This window comes from Triturus cristatus, chromosome 8 (assembly GCF_964204655.1).
Source record: "Triturus cristatus chromosome 8, aTriCri1.1, whole genome shotgun sequence".
Classification (NCBI taxonomy): Eukaryota; Metazoa; Chordata; class Amphibia; order Caudata; family Salamandridae; genus Triturus; species Triturus cristatus.
This window is the reverse complement of record NC_140591.1, coordinates 1,101,877,232-1,101,897,146: the sequence shown is the minus strand read 5'-3', so window position 1 is coordinate 1,101,897,146 and position 19,915 is coordinate 1,101,877,232. Positions and strand designations below refer to the sequence as shown.

At 46.2% G+C, this 19,915-nt stretch overlaps 1 protein-coding gene across 4 annotated transcripts in view; it reads left to right on the top strand.

The window, feature by feature from the left end:
* The window catches only part of CDKL5 (cyclin dependent kinase like 5), a 1,167,948-nt gene that overhangs the window by 773,458 nt on the left and 374,575 nt on the right, over positions 1-19,915 (top strand). For all 4 annotated transcript variants that reach the window (XM_085622653.1, XM_085622651.1, XM_085622652.1 and 1 more), the window contains exon 7: positions 11,965-12,085. In XM_085622653.1, coding sequence (XP_085478779.1) covers positions 11,965-12,085 — 121 coding nt within the window. The remainder of the gene's footprint in view (positions 1-11,964; positions 12,086-19,915) is intronic.

The following is a 19,915-nucleotide window of genomic DNA, read 5'->3' as shown; positions in this document are numbered from 1 at the left end:
AGGAGGGTAAAGGTGATGTGGGTCCCAGGACCAAGCCACAACAGTCAGTTCAATTTTACCGGGCTCACTGTTTTTACCTGCGGTTGCAGAGCACTAATACCAATAGTCCAGAGAAGTCTGGGATGCCTTTCTCTCTCAAAGGGATCCCTCTGTCTGGAGGAACTGAACTTTGGTCTAGGACGAGACGCGTTTATTCAGTTCCAGGAAGGTTGACACAGGTGCAGAGTATCATGCCTTTGGTTTGTAGCGCTTCTGTTGTCGGAGCTACGAGTATTTTCTTTTGTCCTTGTTGAAAGTCAGATCAGAACTGAGGTTCTGGTGTCTTAACTTTTAGATTTAGGGGTGTTAAGGGTGTATGTCCAAGTGGCTAATGCGCTACTACCCCTGGCAGCTAATCCACCCCCGAGGTAATCACATCCGAGGTGTTTTCTACCCAGAACCCACTAATCTTCCACTTTTAAAACTGGCAGAAGTCTTCCTCAGCTATACAGACCAGGTAGCCCACCCTAGAGGTGTGGCTAGCCTTCTGGGAATGTACACCCCTGAATACCTATTTTTCCCACCTGCCTGGGTGCAGATGTGTCTGGGGCAGGGCTGTTGCCTTCTGTGGGAGGCAGCCTGGTTGCATATCACAGCGCCTTTGAAGCTCACTGCCTTGATGTGCCACTTGACTAGCCAGTATGTCAGGAAGGGAGGTGTGACCTCCTTCCTATCCTGGTCATTGTTTCTGACTCCTGGGAGAGTCACACCTTCTGGCAGAAGGTCAGATTCCTATCTTGGCTGCAGCATGCATGGGTTGTCAGCCAGAGCACAGGAAAGGCTTGGACAACAAGGTGGGCAACCTCTAAAGTAGCCAACTCGGTACGATTTGTGTCAGGGGTGATGAGGCACATTGTTCGATACCAAACAGAACATATTTAAGCGGTACCATAATGGAGCTGTTAGATCATAGGGGACACTGTTCCGAGTTGAGGGTGCAAGGTGTCACCCAATCAACAAAAAGAAAGATTGAGAATAGAATAGAATATGAGAGGACCTTTTGCTAGTTACACAGGCACATCAAGCCTCACAATAACTCACCAACCTTCTGTTTTTTCAATCTACCAGGGGCACCACGCTATTAGAGGGTTTCCCTGTGGATACCCCTAGGTAGTTTTATTTATTTATTCCTGCACGCACTTCACCACTTTTTCTACTGGATCCACCCCACACACCCGCACTCACCTAATGGCTTTTCTCTTAAAAGATCTCTGTGAAAGTGACCCTTCGGGGGACCCGTCGGGCATTACAGCGCCGGCCCGACGAGGAGCAAAAGCCCGATGATGAAGCATGACATCCTTTGGGGTGTGTGAGGGCAACTAAGAGGTAAGACTCAGCCCTCCCCTTCGGGATTTGATTCTTGATGTCTGGGGATGAACCTCTGCCTCTCTCTTTTTCCTCCTCCTCTCATCTTCTATTCTATTCTCAATCTTTCTTTTTGTTGCTTGGGTGACAGCTTGCACCCTCAACTCGGAACAGAGTCCCCTTGGTGCCATCCCATGTTATCCTAAGGACCGTCTATCACTTATAGTGTCCTTTAATGGTAAAGGCCACAATAGGGACATATACGCTTTCACTTACATGTCCACACCTTTAATATAATGCACCATGTCTCATGGCTTTAGGAGCCCTTCCTTAGGGGTGACTGGCATATATTAAAACATTGTGTATTGACTTTGCCACAGATGGTGACGGCAAAGTCGAGTTTTAGCCGTTTGCACTGCTCCTGTAGTCTGCAGTGGCAGGTCGACTGTCAGTAGTTTACTTGAGCCACTCAGGGTAGCACAAACAGTGTTTCAGTCCCTGGAGACCCCTTTAACACCCATGCACTGGGTACAACTGGTTCCATATACTAGGGACCTATAAGGGGGTTACATTTGGGTTACCAATTCACACATATCAGATTTAGGGAGAGAGCACTGGCACAGGGGCCTGGGCAGCAGGCTCCAGTACACTTTCAGAGTCATAACCATCAGCACTGGGGCACAAATTGTGTGGGGGTGGATCACCATACAAAAAGGGCATTTTCCTTCTAGAAAGCATTGAAATTGTCCAAGAAACTGGTCACATCTAGTGTAGAGCAAGGGAGATAGGAATTACCTAATTTTACTAATTATATGGAATTGTTAGGAAAGATTAACCCCTTCGGTGCGTCGGACCAGTGCTCATGTTCATCGCACGGCCCCTGGCCTTCCGATCACATGGCACAGGGAATCCCTCTGGTGCGGGCACTAGAGGGATTCCCTTTCCTCCACCCCCCCCCCCCCAACAGCCTCGGGAGCTGGGGAAGAGTTTCCCCAGCTCTTGAGGCGGTTCCTCTGGTTTCTGTGCAATTACGATCAGCATGCACATTGCACTGACGTCATTGCACAGAAACCGAAACTGAAATGAGCTGATAGGCTCATTTCAGTTTCACTTTCTACATGCTCCGGGGGCTAACTCAGCCCCCCGAGCATGTAGAAAGTCAGGAGAGGTATCATTGGAAAAGGGAGAATCTCCACTCCCTAGTGGATCCCTGCCTGGGGATCGCCCCAGGAGGGCGATCCCCAAGCGGGGATCCACCCACTAGCCACCAGGGAGGGGGGAGCGGCCCCTTGGGCAAGGGGTTTTGCTCCCGCAACATTATTTGGGCAAAATCAGTCTTTCTACCCCCACCGTGGGGCAGAAAGCCCACTAGATACCAGGGAATTTTTTCATGGAATTTAGGGTTGGGGGCTGCCCAAGATAGGCATGCCAATGCACCCACCACAAAATTACAGTCTTCCTGACCCTGAGGGGCGGATGAGGGCAGTAGCCCCCAATCTGCCCCCCTCCCCCGGGGGGCAGAAAGTCGACTAGATGCCAGGGATATTTTTATCATGAAATTTAGGGGTGGGAGCTGCCCAAGATGGGCATGCTAATGCCCGCCTACACAATTACGGTCTTTCTGCCCCCCCCCCCTCTGGGGAGGCAGAAAGCTCACTACATGCCAGGGATTTTTCATTGAATTTAAGAGTGGGGCAGAATCAGTCTTTCTGCCCCTACTGTGGGGCAGAAAGCCCACTAGATACCAGGGATTTTTTTCATGGAATTTAGGGTTGGGGTCTGCCCAAGATTGGCCTGCCAATGCCCCTACCCCCTTCCAATAAATTCCAGTCTGTCTGCCCCCCCAAAGGAGAGCAGAAAGCCCACTAGATGCTAGGGATTTTCTTTATTGGATTTAGGGATGGGGGCTGCCCGAGATGGGCATGCCAATGCCCCCACCACCCCCCACAAAATTCCACAGTCTTTCTGCCCCCCCTGGGAGGCAGATGGGGGCAGCAGCCTCCGATCTGCCCCCTGAGGGGCAGAAAGCCCACTAGATGCCAGGGATTTTTTATTTCTTGTTTTTAGGGGTGGGAAAAAAAATAATTCTGCAGTCTTTCCGCCCCTCCCCAAGGCAGATGGGGACAATAGCTCCTGATATGCCCCCATGGGCAGCATAAAGCCCACTAGGCACTAGGGATTGTTTTTGTTTTTATACGTAGGGGTGGGGGCTGCCAAAAATGGGCATGCCAATGCCCCCATGCCCCCCCAAAAATCCCACAGTCTTTCTGCCCCCCCCCCAGGAGGCAGATGGGGACAATAGTCCCTAATCTGCCCCCGGGGGGGGGCAGAAAGCCCACTGGGCACCAGAGATTTTGTTGCTTTTATTTTACACAGCGAGCTGGGGGCTGCCTCGAATGGGCATGCTAACGCCCCCACCACCAAAAAAAGCTTTCTGCCCCCCTCGGAAGGCAGATTGTAGTAACAGCCCCTTACAGGGATATGTTTATGGGCATGCCAGTGAGAAGCCCCGTAGTCAAGGGTCGCTCCCTTGTTTTTTAGGCACACATTTTGGCTGTTTCAGTTATATTTTTATTCTCATCTGCACCCAAGCAGGGGCAGAAAACCACTAGAAACCAGGGAGAGTTTTTGTGTGTGTACACTGGAGTTTGGGTGACGGTCTGCGTATACTGACCTTTGGCTGGCATTTTTCAGGCAGTGTGTGTGGACTTGCACTTGGCTAATGGTGTGGGTGGACTCAAGCTTGATGACGGTGTGTGTAGCGCTTGCCTCGTGGTGTGCGTGGAGTGGCGCTTGGCTGGTGGTGTACATGAAATGGTGCTTGGCTGGCTGTGTGCATGGATGGTGCTTGGAGGCAGGGCCGGACTGGCCATAGTGGGCACCGGGCGTTGCCCCGGTGGGCTGGTTTTCTGGCCGTGGGGGGCAGTTTTGTCAATGGGGGATGGTTTTGCAGCAGTGCTGCAATATCGGGCCCCAGTAACAAAAGCGGGAGTGGTGCTTTTGAGTAGGTCGCCCGATAAAAAATGGTACCTTGCTCGCGTCGGTGGGTCAAGTACCCGCGACAGGCAAGAGCCCAAAACGTATTGTGGAGACCGATCATAAAACGACCTGGATTTGCAGGGAGGGGTCACCTGTTTTTTTCGCACCAGGCTTGTGGCCATCTGGGGAAACTTAGCAAACCCACACATTTATGATAACTAGACACCCTGGGGAGTCCAAGGAGGTATGGCTTGCGTGGATCTCCCAACGTTTCCGAACCCAGAATCCCCTGCAAACCTCAAATTTAGCTGAAAAAAATCACTTTTCCCACACATTTTTGTCTGGGATCACTGTGCCGTCACAAACATCCTACCACCCAGCGTTCCCCTTGTTCTCCCTAGTAAAATGATATTACTTTCATACTCATTTCTACCACTAACTAGAAGGAGGTTGAAAGTACAAACAATAGCAAAAATAGGCTATGTCCCAGTAAAATGCCAAAACTGTGTAAAAAACTTTGGTTTTGTGATACAAGTCTGGCAGTCCCTGAAAGCTGGGAAGATGGTGCTTTCAGCACCATAACCCCTTTGTTGATGTCATTTGCAGGGAAAAAAACTGATGCTTTCTTCTGCAGCACTTTTTTCCTATTTAAAAAAATAAAAAAGACGGTATTTTGGCTAATTTCTGGGTCCCCTCCAGGGTAATCAACAAACCCTGGGTACCTTTAAAATCCCCATGATGCTGAAAGAAAAGGACACAAATTCGTGGTGGATACCTTATGTGGTCAACAAGTTACAGGGGCCTAAGCACGAACTACCACAAATAGCCCAAAAGAGGCTTATCATGGGGGGGGGGGCGGGGGCTAGCAGCGAAAGTGTAAAACATTTGAGAAATGTAAGAAGGATGTTTATTTATATGAAAACAACCAACTGTGTTACTGTCAATTGAGGTACTGAGTTATAGATGAGGACAGTATGGCAGGAGTAATGAGGAATTTCACACAGTTTGAGATATTGTTCAAAGAGTATGAGTCTATGAAAGGTCTTATACCAGTGAGTGATAAAACTTTGGCTATGTCTTTCCCGCTTGGGAAATGGGATGGACTCTCGGAAAAGTTAGATTTCGACGGCAGGCAGAAATTGTGAGGACATTGACTGAGGCTATGGTATGTGTTCCATTGTACGGAGATGTGCAAGAATTTCACTAGCTGGTATCTGAATCTTAAGAAATTCGGAGTTCTGTAGCCAAGCACAGATAGTAAATGCTGGGAGCTAAGAAGGTGCATGGCTGGCGATGATTTTATCTGGCTCTCCTCCCCCAAATTCATTCACTTTTGGGAGGAGGTGCAACCAGTATTAAGATGATTTTGGGCTGCCCGCCCCTTAGGGCTCTGCTGTCCTGGTACCAGGTGTGAAGAACTCATTGATGGAAGGAAGGTCTACTTATGATAGAACTCTACTTTCTTATATGGTGCTTGCTGCAAAATTGACATAACGCGAAAATAGAAACACCTACTATAATTTGTTGGTCCCAACCTATGTGCGGAATCCCGTACATGGAACTCCTATCACATACCCTTCATGACACCCAAAACACTTTTAGCAATTACTAATAGACATTTTAGGTCCGAGATGCCTTCCTGTGGATGCACTTTTGGCTTTTCTCTTCCTCTTGAAGTGCTTGGGTGGTGGATTTGCAATGGTGGGCGTGCTTGTTGTGTCCTACTCATATCATTGGCTGTCGCAAAGGAATTTATATAATCCACCTTGAGGTTAGTCGTCTTTGTTTTGCTCGGTGTTACCTAGTCATGCATGCTCTCATGGAGAAGTATATAGTCCACCGTGGAGTTTGTTGTCTTCGTTTTTTATTTTTACACTAATAAAAACTAAAACAATTTTTTTTCAAATGGTGAAAAGAATCCTAGGGCCATATGTAGGTAATTTCTATTTACCGATTCCTAAATACCGAATTTTACCGATTTGGTATTTAAGAATCAGTAAATAGAATGTAGGTAAAGAAATCGGTAAATTTTACCGATTAGGTAATATTCGTTATTACCGATTCGTATTTACCGAATCGGTAATAAGGCATACCTTCCAATTCATTCCTATGGGCCTGGAGGCCCATAGGAATGAATGGGAAGCCATTCACTATTACCGATTCGGTAAATACCGAATCGGTAATAGGGGGAGCATATTCAAGGGTGGCAGGGTGTCACATTGACACCCTGTTGCACCCCTGAATCGTGCATGTGTGCACATGTGGCGCACATACATGCCCTAAGGGCATGTATGTATGCCACATGGCACTTTTAAAAAAGCACAAAATTGCTTTTGAATAGGTATTCGGTATTTACCATCAACTTGTAGTTGGTGGTAAATAACGAATCCTTAAACCAAAAATGCCCTCACTTGAGTGCTCCTCACATAGGATTTAAGGATTCGGTAATTTACCGATTCGGTATTTTACCGATTTCTTAAAATACCGAATCGGTAAATTACCGACTCCTTCAATCCAGCCTCTTACATCTCAAAGGGCTAAATACCGGTCGGTAACGAAAAATTTACCGATTTTCGGCCGTTACCGACCGGTATTAGCCCACCTACATATGGCCCTTAGGTGCACATGCATCAAGCAAACCAAAAGCGATTCCTTAATAGCGAGAAATAAGGAATCGTTATTAAGGAATCGCTTTTGGGCATGCATCAACAGATTCGGTAATTATTAGCGATTCCTAAAAAATCGCTATTTTTACCGAATATACAATAGCGGAGCATGCAAACTCTGAATAGCTAATAGCGAGTTCGGTAATACAGAATTAGCAAATAGCGAATTCGGTATTAGCGAAATCGCAAATGACCGCGTCGCTCCAGGAACGTGCAGATGACATCACCAACCAGGAAATACAGCTGCCCCACCCTCATTGCATCGACAGAGGAGCAAACAGGAGCACTGACTGCAGACTGCCTGTGCAGACTGAAGCCACACAGACTGTTCCATCTGCTAAAATACACCATCCATGGAGAAGGAAGCCCCATCCAGCGCTGAGGCTGCGCGCAAGCGCAAGCGCAAGTTCTCCGACAGGGAGCTGGAACACCTAATTGAGGGAGTGTCGAGCAAGCACGATCGCCTCTTCAGGAAGCTGTCCCTCAAGGTGCCTGAGGCGGAGAAGCGCCGCATATGGCTGCGCATCCGCGAGAGGGTGAATGCAGTAGGTGTGACGCCCCGCAGCATCGACGACCTAAAAAAAAGGTGGTACGACCTGCGGAAGCGTGCGAAGGAGAGGATAGCAGAGAGGCTCCGGGACGCAAGCAGAACGGGAGGCGGCCCTTCCACGGTCCAGGCTAACACTGCCCTGGAGGAGTTGGTGGAAGGAACAATTGAGCGGGAAGCCGTCGTGGGAGTGACCCAGATGGACACGTCCGGCGCAGCCACAAGTGCCCAAGGTAAGATGCATGCCTGTTGCCATACCCAGCATAGCGTAAATCCCATTCCAGGCCCCCAGCAGGATCTGAGTGTGCATGCAGCTGTGCAACACACAGCTTTACTCCTAACACTAGTGCATCATGGGAGTTGTAGTCTACTCAGGCAAGTGTGCATGTAAAGGGGTAAATGCAATAACCATTCACCAGATCAGTAGAAGCTGGGTATAGACAGTATATTTAGTGGATCACAGAGGGACATGTATGTGTACAACACTACGTAGGTCTAACTATCCCACTAACCATGCACTGTTTCCCACACAGATGCATCACCTGGGGATTCAGATGACAGCGGCCAGCTGGTAATCTCCGAAACACCGGTTGATTCAGACCTTGAGACAGCGCAGGATGCCCTCACATCACCTACACCTGCCACCCCACCAGCACCACCAGCACCAGCAACACCAGCACCAGCAACACCAGCACCACCAGCACCAGCCACACCAGCTGCTGCCACGACAGCCACCAAAGCGCCGCGGCGCAGGTCCCAGGTTGCGCCCTTGCCGGTGATGGAAACACCCACCACACAAACGGGACACGGTCAGCGCGCCATCACACCACCTGATGCACCACCTGTCCGCGCCAGGCTAACACAGCGGCGCAGGTCTTGCCAACGTTCGGTCTCCTCAGGCAACCTGGATCTCCAACACACTCCTGGCATTGAGGAGAGGATGCTGTCTGTACAGCGAGTGCAGAGCCGCCACATGGCAACCATCAGCACCAACATCGTGCACCTTGTTCGTGAAATGCGAGCCATGACTGCCGCAGTAACGGCCATGGGCACGGCGGTCAGGGACATGAGCACTGTGGTGGCAGAGGGCAATGCTCACCTCAGGGAAGATGTACAGGAGCTCACCAGTGCCATGAGGGAGGGCCATGAGTGCCAGAAGAGGAGGGACCGACAGCAATTGTTGCGTTCCGCTGCCGCTACTAAGGCTATCACGCGCCACAGCAACAGTACCGCAGTGTTGGCACGCCGCACTGTGTCCTTGCAGGTCGACCTTGGGCACTTCTGCGAGGATGTGGCAAAGGCACTGGGGCAGTTGACCACTGCTGTGGAACACTTCCAGAGCAGCACATGCAGTGCTGCAGCTTTGGGGGGGGATGACGCTAGTGAGGCTGCCTCCAGTGTCAGCAGCGTGTCACTGGCAGAGGCCAGCACCAGGCGCCGCAGTTCGCGGGCATCCACGGGGACAGGCCGTGGTGAGGCAATGGAGACACCTGAGCGGAGGCTTGGGGTACGTGGCAAGCGCCACTAGACAGTTGAACATGCATACAGGACCATGGTGGGGCAACCATGGACATCCACTTACTGAGTATGCACAGGCGTGAGTTTAAGGCACATTTGATTTTAATTTTGGCAATTGGAGCATGATTTACATAGCTAGTTTTGTTGCACAAACCTCAGTGCTACTGTGCATTAAACAGTTGCACCCCAAACAAAATTGTAATGTTTCATTCTCACATGTTTCAAAAATGATTTTGCATGATGTATGTCCGCCTCCTATGGCCCTCTGCTGTGTTAGGGACGTGTGCCTGTCGTTGTTGGGCGGGTGGTTGGTCATCCCGGTGGTCGTCATTCCTGTCCACCTCTATGGGTATCCCCCTTCTGGTCGCAATGTTGTGCAGCATTGCACATAAAGCAATTATCCGGCAGCATGTTTCAGGTTTGTATAGCAAGGCGCCGCCAGTCTTATGTAGGATTCTGAAGCGACTCTTCAGAATCCCAAATGTCCTCTCTATGACATTCCTAGTGCTGATGTGTGCAGCGTTGTAGTGATGTTCCTGTGGGGTGGCTGGATTGATGTATGGGGTGAGTATGTATTCACGCAGGGCGTAAGCACTGTCACCTAGAAGATAGAAGCATAGACTTAGCATTGGTGATGTACATACATGTGTGGTGTTGGTGTAGGGAAGCGTAATTTTTACGTACCTAGCAGGAGTCCCTCTCCAAATTCTCCGTTGATTAGTCGCCTGTGCATTCCACTGTGGCGGAAGATGTAGGAGTCATGTGTGCTCCCCGGGAATTGTGCCACTAGGTCCGTTATGATGTTATTGGCATCGCACACAACCTGCACGTTGATTGAGTGGTATGACTTGCGGTTCCGGAATATGTACTCATTTGCTGCGGGTGGACATATGGGGATATGCGTACAGTCGATGCATCCAATTACATGTGGGAATTCTGCCACCTGGTAGAATGCCTGTTTGGTGCGGTCCAACTGCTGTGGGGTTGTGGGGAAGCTGATGTGGGTGTGCAGCATTGTCAGCATGGCATCTAGGAATTTCTTGAAGAAGCGTGACAGTGCGCTTTGCGATACGCCTCCGGCCACCGCAATTACCCCCTGGAAACTCCCTGAGGCCAGTAGGTGCAGGCTGCATAGGACCTGAACGTGCGCAGGGATTGCATTGGTCCGGTGTGTCTGGTGCTGCAGTAATGGTTCCAGGTCTGCAATCAGGTGCATGATCATTGCACGATTGAGGCGATACTTCTCGTACACCTCGTCCTCATTCTGCCCGAGCAAGGTTATGCGCAGTCTGAAAACTCGCTCCTGGACCCTTCTCCTGCGCTGTCCTGCTGCATTGATACGCATCCTCCTTGCAAGCACGTAGAGGGCAGCCATTTTGTGGGAGCCAACAGGGTCTCCTGGGCCACATTTAAGGGTTTTGTGATTGCCTCAATCATTTGCAGGTTATATTTTTTATTTTGGATTCGTTTTTTTTTTTTTTTACTTTACCTCCAGGATTTGATTCCCCTTATTTAGCTCTGGCAAAATAGCGATTTTTGGGATTTTCGTTATTAGAGACTGTTGTTGCATTGGGGTGCGATTCGTTATTTGCTATTGGCACTTTCCGGGAGCTAATAGTGATTTCGGTGTCTGCTAATTCTGTATTTAGCGATTCGGTAATTTTGCATTTTGGTTATTAGCGATTCAGTATTTTTGCGGATTTATTTTTTGCGATTCGTTATTTGCTCACGTTTTGGGTTCATGCATTGGAAGTAGGTATTTTGTAATCGCTAACGGGTGATTTTTGCGATTCGGTATTTTACCGACTGATTTTTGGCTTGAAGCATGAGGCTGTTAGTTCTTTGTTTAAAAATTTGATATTTTGTGTTTGAAAAGGTGTTGGACGTCATTGAGTTGTATGCCAGGACACATGTTAATGGATGCTTTAACTCACTTATTGAATACCAGAGTATGATGGTATTTTGTGTGGTATTCTAGAGGAGTTTTATGTGGTTATCCTTTAAAATGTGAATTGCATACATACGTCACCATTCCAGATAGAAGTAATAATATTTTACGTTGCATATAGCCATTTTTTATGTAAAATTATTTTTCATGGGTGTTAACATGTATGTAAGTTTGAGTTAGTAGGCCGAAGAGGTGACAGATTAGTTGAATGTAGTAACCTTCAATGTATATAATCGTTTTATGAGTTGGAGGTAAGACTAATGGCCTCGTTTATAGTTTGACTGAGTGGGAACACCGCCATTAATTGATGGTGCCTCCCCCTCCACCAAGCCACAGTCTCCCCGCTCTATTTAGAATCAGCAGACGCGCCATGTGCGGGGTCTGCCAGTGTAAACCTTGAACTTGGCAGCACGTCCATCATCCTCCGTTGACCCTTACATGAAACTGCCGTTTTCACTTTATCTTCAGCCCTTTGTCCCAGCCATATTGCTCACTCTCAAAAAGGATGGTGAAAGATGGGTGGTACAGCTCATAGCCGTGATACTGGCAAGTGCGACCGGGCCACTGGGACAACTCTGAGATGGGCAGCTGAATTATCAGAGAGTATGAGCAGAGCAGATGGAGAGACTAGCTCTCAGCGATTCCTTCGCCATCAGGGTCGGTTTAGATGATTTCACAATCACATTTAAGAGAAGTGTGTGACTGGGAATAGCCATATGTTTTGTAGGAGCCTGTGCCATAGTGGGTGAGGTTTTTCAGATTTAAACATACACACTTCTTCCTGGAAATGTTGGTTAAATCTTTGACTGTACGTGGATAGAGTAAAGTAAGGCAAATGCTAACTTAGGTATTTGTTCCTGTGTTTCCTTTATTTTGAACGTTTTACATGTTGAATATATTGCTGCTATGTTTCGCAAGAAGATTTATTTTAACTGCATACATATGTGTTTTTTCTCTTTTAGAACATGCTGGAGTTGCTAGAAGAAATGCCAAATGGAGCCCCACCAGATAAAGTAAAGAATTACATATACCAACTAATAAAGGCAATTCATTGGTGCCATAAAAATGACATTGTCCATAGAGGTGAGTGCTTGTTACATAATGATAGTACTGTGTGTGCATTGGTTGTGGACCTCTTTTTATTGTCATATTTTATTGGCTATTGTTAGATCTTGAGGGTAAGGTTTTCCTTGTCAACAATGCTTACTTTCCTTACTCATTCATTATTAGCAGCAAACTGAATTTCCGTTTGACTGACATGATCTGTGAATTGATAATGTGCATGCTGAGATCCTAGGCATTCAATGTGTGGGTAATACCAGCTGGACACAAATCATTAACATTTTCAGATGAAAGGTGGTAGATTTTTTTGCACAATTTCCATACACATTGGCTATCAACCCACTGGTATAACACAAGGTGTTACTGAGAGTTTAACAAATAGAGGATACCTACCTTGTACAGATTGCTCCCGCCGGGGGCCGGATTGCAATTCCCTGCTCTCCTTGTTGATGGGGGAGGCAGCTGCCGTGTGGTCACATTAAACATTAAAGGACTTTTCACTCTTACATGCCTGTCAAGTTTATCAGGCTACACTGGGCACCATACCCTATATGAAAGCAACAGGGCTCTTGCATTCCTGAGAGTATGCCGTCTGGCAATAAGCAGTTTGTTTACTACCAGAACACATTAATGTCAAAAGGTGAGGTAGTTATTTAAACATTTACCATAGTATCAAATCAAGCCATAAGACCCATGGGAGGGTAAATTCTCGAAAGTGGTGCAATGGCTGCTGGTGTATGTGTGTATATATATATATATATATATGGATGCTGGATGGCCAGAGCGATGCAGAGTGCCTGCTCGAACGCTTTCGGGCCCTTTGTTCTCAAAATATATATATATATATATATATATATATTTATTTATAATAAAACTTATCTCAACTACTTGGCGATGTCCTTGCTCCGGACCTCTCCTTTGAACACAGGAACCGGAAGCAGCAACTCCCTCGGCCAATCCTAAATCTGCTCTCACCAGCATGAGAGCAGCCCTAGAATTCGTGGGAGCAGCCTCATCGATCTTGAGGCTTTGTCTTTCTCTAAACCAGCTTTGTTCGCCCTAAGTTGGCAGGGTATGCCCAGACCTGGGTTCCTAGCTCACTTTGCCACTGGATTCAAGCTAGCCTGTCTGATGAGGGCTGTTAGGCTGAAACCGGTCCCAGGATGCTTGTTTCCGGTCCAGGGAAGACATGGCTTGGCAATTCGGGCTGTACTGTTCCCATGAGGCACAGGGTCAAGACTGATTTGCATATAGCTGTGTCTGAACTGGGGTGGCGAAGTGAGCTAAAGAACGATGATGGATTCAACCCAGATCTGTGACTGGGAATGAGTGTCTGAAAAGTGTCAGCGCTCCGTCCAACATCTTGTGTTTGCTTTGTTTGCCTTGAGTTGGCAGGGTATGCCCAAACGTGGGTCCCTTGCTCACTTTGCTGCTGGATTCAAGCTAGTCTGGCTGATGAAGGCTGTTAGCCCGAAACCTGTCCCAGGATGCTGGTTTCTGGTCGAGGGAAGACTTGGCTTTGCAATCCGGACTGGACTGTTCCCATGAGACACAGGGTCAAGACTGATTTGCATATAGCTGTGTCTGAACTGGGGTGGTGAAGTGAGCTAAAGAACGATGATGGATTCAACCCAGATCTGTGACTGGGGGTGAGTGTCTGAAAAGTTTCAGCGCTCCGTCCATCATCTCCTTGTGTTCACCCAACTCATGAATCTGCACCACAAATCCCAACAGACAAGTAATGTTTCTACTTATTATTTCTCAACTAACTAGGGATCTTGGACTACTCCAAGTCTGATAAGAACTATAACTGCTCAATAGTAAGCGCTTGGACACACCTAATCTATTAGATTTTACCAAAATATCAGACACATAATTTCAGCACAGTGATGAAACTTAATAAAGACAATTGCGATACTGTGATCACACTTGCACCACTACAACCACTTTCAGAACTGCACACTCCTTCAGTCTTTAAGTTCAGACTTTGGACTTAAAGGATATGGGGAATTCTAAACTTGGGCAAATTATTTCAGCTCCTTTCTCTCCTAGGACATCAACCATCCTCTCGCTATCACTTGACGGAGCTTAATTTTCTATATCTTAACCCTTGGGCATAAGCATTAAATAACCTCGCCATTGGTCATATGGACCTTTGTTTGTTGACAAGGAGAAGTGAATAGGAACGATCACCTACATTCAAACACATAGGCAGTAAAATCGCTTAAGTTTTTTTGTAATATCAATGAAGAGAATTTGGTTGAGTTAAAGGGTTCTATTTTTCAATTCTTTAGTTTAATTATTTATTCAATAAGCGTTAGTCTTTTGAATATCAGCATTAAAAATGAATGTAATCCAATATTCGATATTTCAGTGTAGGAAAGAATTGAACGTTTGTAAGTATAACAGACAATATGATACTAATAAAACAAGCGTGTTCCATAAAGGAATTTCCCTAATCTAAGTAAATCAGGTAGGAATAGATACCCAATAAAGTTTTCTTAGGAGAGAATAAATGCATAAGCATAAAGCTTTTGCAAGTCAAATAACAGGCTCGATCTATAAATCAGCAGACTTTTAACAAAGCAAGGAAAAAATATATAAACTAAGCAATCTTCCATGAAGAGAAATATAATCTAAAGAAACTCAAAGATGAGTCTTTAGCAAATGCCAGTGAGAGAAGCCCCCTTCTACTCTAGGAACACACGCTAACAAAAACACACAATATTTTAGATGGTAACATGTTTCTCTTTCTTCATTCACAACATCCAATAGGATTTTAATAAACCCTTGGGATAGGGAAACTCCCCCATTTCCCAACTTTGCACAGTGGGCCATAGACACAAGTCCTTGAAAAAAATACTTTGTGGTTCAGGTAGTTCTTACTATGAATCATTCTTGTTGTTGTCTCCTCTCCTCCCAGTGAGAACATCACTATCAGTTATCTAATACAACACAAATGCCTATTCACTAAACAACAGGGGGTTTCTGGAAAGTTACAGCATCTGCGATAAAAGGGGGGAAAAAATCTCGCACTAAGCAACAGCTCTACATGGAAAACAGCCCTTTCAATTCTAGTGTATTCTTTTTTAGGTCTCGCTGAGCCCCAGCGCTTGCGCTGGCTCGAAGAGACATTTTGTATGTGGGCTCCAAAAAGTGCTACCAGGCCAGCCTAGAGGTACAGTGCATGTGCGCGGGCGCGCGCGCCGCGCTTACTTTCACTTTTGCGACCGCACGGCCGCTTTGATCGCGATCACGGCCAACGCTTGTTTTTCATTACTACAAGCTTCCTGCGTCCCGCGGCCAATGCTTGTTTGGACTTGGACTGCCGAATTCCAGACTTAAGCTCATGTGCGCAGAGGTGCCAACATGTCGGAAGAAAATCGCTCTAGAAACTCGTCCCAGCGATCCGGTTACATTCTCTGCAGACCCGCAGGGCTGTGCCAAGCGATCTCTGTGCCCTCCTCACCGCCTCGCTCTGCCCAGCATTGACTTGTAATGTATTCTGGTAAGACTCCCCGGGCCCTTTTAGAAGCATTGTGCGCGTTCAGTTGTGTCTCGCGCCGACTTGTGTGGATTTAATCCTGCGTTTTCGAGAGAGCGCTGTGTGAATCGGATTTCCGCTCTCTACTAAATTGCTGACCTTAAAGACCTGGGTTTGAACCCGAGGTTAGGCACTTGGCAACGATAATGACAGACTTTAAACATCACTTTATATCCTTGTGTTTCAAAATGTAAATAATGCCTATCGTTATGAATCATCTATAAAGTGAAACGCCCCAATGACACAATTGCACATTTTCTTATCCTAATTTCTGCAACTCTTTCTGAAATATACCCCACACTCCAAACTTGTTTATGAACAGCACTTCAAGTCAGAAGTGCCCCATCTATAGTGGAAATGCCATTTGTAAAGTGCACGGATGGTATCCTTACAGCCAGGTCTGCAGATCTAGCCAGTACCCACCAATAACAAAATAATCCCCGATGCAACACAATCGGGTCCTTCGATTCAAGAACATTATTCTGACGTGTAATCCTAAAAAGGCCCCCAGATGGATTCTCTTTTATATATATCGCGAGCTTTGAAGTATTAACATTACGTCTCATGCTCTCCAGGTTGTAGTACGCAATGTATAGTGCAGTTGCATTTGCAAATCATCATTGTACATCTACTATGTAATAAGATTTATATTTGTTACATTATTTTTTAAATGGTCAGTTTTTCATCTGTAATGCCTTGTGGTTATCTGCTAATGGAATTTATGGCCTTTCCAGGTGCTGCCGCCCTGGATTAAACTAGTATCCTGTTACTAATTGATTTCCGCCCGGATTTTCTTTGAAATGCTTGTTGTAATTGAAAGCAGTCCCCAAAGAACCTTTTTCGTCACTGTTTTTGTCCTAGTTTATTAAATAATAATACACAGCAGAGCCGTGTGCCATGTTTTACAACAGCAGTAATGAAAATGTTGTCCTGAGCACAAAAAACAACTTGAAGAATGCCTGAAACTTCCCTCTCGCAGTTGTTTCAACACAAGGTACTCGCGGTATGCTATATGGCAGTTGTGCAATACGCCGCGCTCTCCATACAGGGGCTTAATTTCACCCGGTGTTTCACGGTATGCACCAAAACATATTAAAACATAAAAAAATATGGCTAATATGTATGATATGCTATAGGGCATTTATGCAGCGCGCCACTCTCTCCATACAGGGGGCTTAATAGCTGCATTCCAGGTGTGATTTTAAGCACCGGCTTCTTGCTGCGCAGCGTTTTGCCTGCTTTTAAGAGATGATGCATTATATTGGCCAGGGTGATGTAGTAAGCGCTATATAAAACGCAACGTCATGGTGTTATATAACATTATGTAAGTCAGTCGTCACTGTCCCATTCATTCCCACCCAATGGCTTAGTAACCAGGACGCAGCGTGTGATGTTAACCACCGGCTTCTTGCTGCGCAGTGTTTCTGGTGCAAATAGTCCTTTTTGAATTGTTTACATTTAAATGTTTGAAAGCGCTGCACAGGTTTCAACCCTATGAGTTATATGGGGTGCTGGAAACTCCCGGGAGACTCAGTGAGTGCTGTGGATGAGTCGCACAGTCAGTCCTCGGCTAGTGTTTTTGTTGCAAGAGACAATACCTGTGCCGTCCATTAGGGTGCAACAATGAGACGGGAAGCATCTCTACTCTTTTCTGCAAGGAGAGAACTCCTTCAGTAGGAGGGAAGTTATAGTACATCTCAGCAAACCTACAGTGGATGCTTTCAGCCGGAGAGTAGAGCAGACCTGCAATACTCACTGAAAGAGTAACTGCACTTCTGAGCAGAGCTGCAATACTGTCAGTGGGACAGTAACTGGACCCCTCAGCAGACCTACAATACGCTCAGTGGGAGAGTACCTGCACTTCACAGCAAACGTGCAATTCTCTCAGTGGGTGGGTAACGGCACTTATAAACAGACCTGCAAAGTTTTCAGTGGGAGGGTACTGGCACTTCTCAGCAGCCCTACCATGCTTTCTGTTGGAGTGTAACTGCACTTCTCAGCAGACCTGCAATGCTTCCAGCACAAAAGCACTTCTCAGCAGATCTTCGGTGCTTTCAGTGGGAGGACGCCTTCATTTCTCGGAAGAGACACTCATTTCACCAGGGAGCACTGCTTGGCAAAGGCAATAGGTCTGGATTTAATGTGCTACCGCAAATACAGGCATGCACCACCGTGCCCCAGGGGTGTAACACAGGCCCCCGCATCCCCCGTGGTGCGGGGGGGGGCCTGAGCTGAAAGGGGCCCCCTCAGCACAGTACTAAGGCCTTAGAGCTCCGGGTTAAATCCAGAGCGGGGCCCCTCTGTGTACCTTGCAGGGGGGCCACCTCTGCTTTTGTTACATCACTGCTGTGCCCAGATGACTCTTGTTGTGTCTCTGAGTAACCTGTCTCTTCCTGTGCATCCCATCTGTGCCTTTTAAAAAACAAGCATTTGCAATGCAATAGTTCCGCATTTGCGAGAGTTTAAGCTATTGGCATTGTAAATGACAATGCCTTTTATTTATGTTTTAAAAACCAACACGTAAATAAAAGGCATTGTCATTTACAATGCCAATAGCTCAAACTCTCACAATTGCGAGACCTATTGCATTGCAAATGCTTGTTAATGAATATGGCACCGTCCATTAAACCAACTTAGATCAGCACATTATTATTTCTTATATATGTTCATTTTGTATAAGTATAATTTCGTACCACAAATTGCATTCAAGTATACTTGTTATGCAACATAGAATGTTGTACTTTTTGTTTAAATACGCTTATTTTGTGCTATTAAGAAATACGTGGGGTAAGTTTCATCAGTTATCCGTGCTTTTTCTCAGGCGTATTATATATACTTTAGGATCTTGAGGACCCAAAGAATGTAAAAGCATTTTCTTTTTTCTTTCTTGAGATAAGTCATCATCCTCAATGGTGTCTATATAATTACAAAAATACTAATTCCACTCGTGCCATTCAAAAGGAGTATCTCCGTGGGTTGCTAAAAATGGTTATGTTGGTGTCAAGCAATACGTTTGTGAAGCACACACTGCGGATGAAAAGAACAAACAAGGCACAAACTAAAGATGTACAGTAGTTTGTCCTAAGTATGAAAGTCCATTGAAGAATGCTGAAGAACTGTTGGATATAGAGAAAAAAAGCTGTATTGTCACTGGTGAAAATCCATGCCGAAAGAATAATTTTGCCATCAATAGCTACTCCCTCGCAAACACTTGCCCCAATTCAAACTTGCAGCAGATCATATTCATGTGACTTTGTTATGCTGATTCCCACTAGTACACCAGAAACTATGCCGGAGTATGGTGGTAAAGTCACACAGACTCCCACAAATCACTGCTGGCCAACAGGCACAACAGGTATGGAGCCCAATACCTGAAGGCAACGAACACCCACACCACCACCTGGAGCCACCTCATGCACAGACTCATAGTGGACACCTCTAGGTGCTTGCTCTCCCTAACAGATTGATGTCATCGCGTGCAGAAACTCCTTTCATGCGATAGTGCTAAATATGTGCTCAAGGCCTCCTGCTGGTGCTGGGCAAGCTCGTGCTAGTCCTGTTGGTAACATTAATGTGCCAGGCAGTCTCACCTCATGAAGTTCCCAACAAAACAATGATAGTAGAGGTAAAATACTTCAAGGCAGCTCGTCGCTAAATTGTTGTGTTTGATGCAAACCACAACGCGATTACTTTGAAGAAAGTTTATTCTTATCTTAAAGCCCGCCAACAGCGACCGCACAGGCAGAGCATCAGTTCCAACTACCTGGCTTCTAACAATCACAAGCTCCTTACCATTCCCAATGACCTGAACACATTCTACAATCCAACACATTACAATGCAGTTTAAAGGTAAACACAACACATAAACACAACACCACCGCCTTTTACTTATGCCAGAACAAAATTCTGGAAATAAATTGAAAATAATATCTACAGTGAATTTTAAAGAAAAACACAACACTACCCATTTCCTTTAAGTGACATATAAAAGCCAGAAATTCCATGAGCAGCAACAGGAGCATAAATTCCATATCGGTTCATGTGGTGCTCAGAAGAAAAGGGGCCCTGTTTGTTACCTTTTGGCCACACCTTTACTGTGTTTTTGAAGAAAGCGTCCGTTCATATTCATGTAGTGTTTTTTCATGCAATTTTTTACCATGATTTCTGTCGGTGTTGACATGGACCCTTTGTTGTCTTTAAGTTGTCTTACATTTTCTGTAACTAATAACTTGCGTTGCATTTTTATGGTGCTTTGTTTTGAAAAAAGAAAGCTAAATGTGCTAATATTACTGGTAGGTTTAACTTAT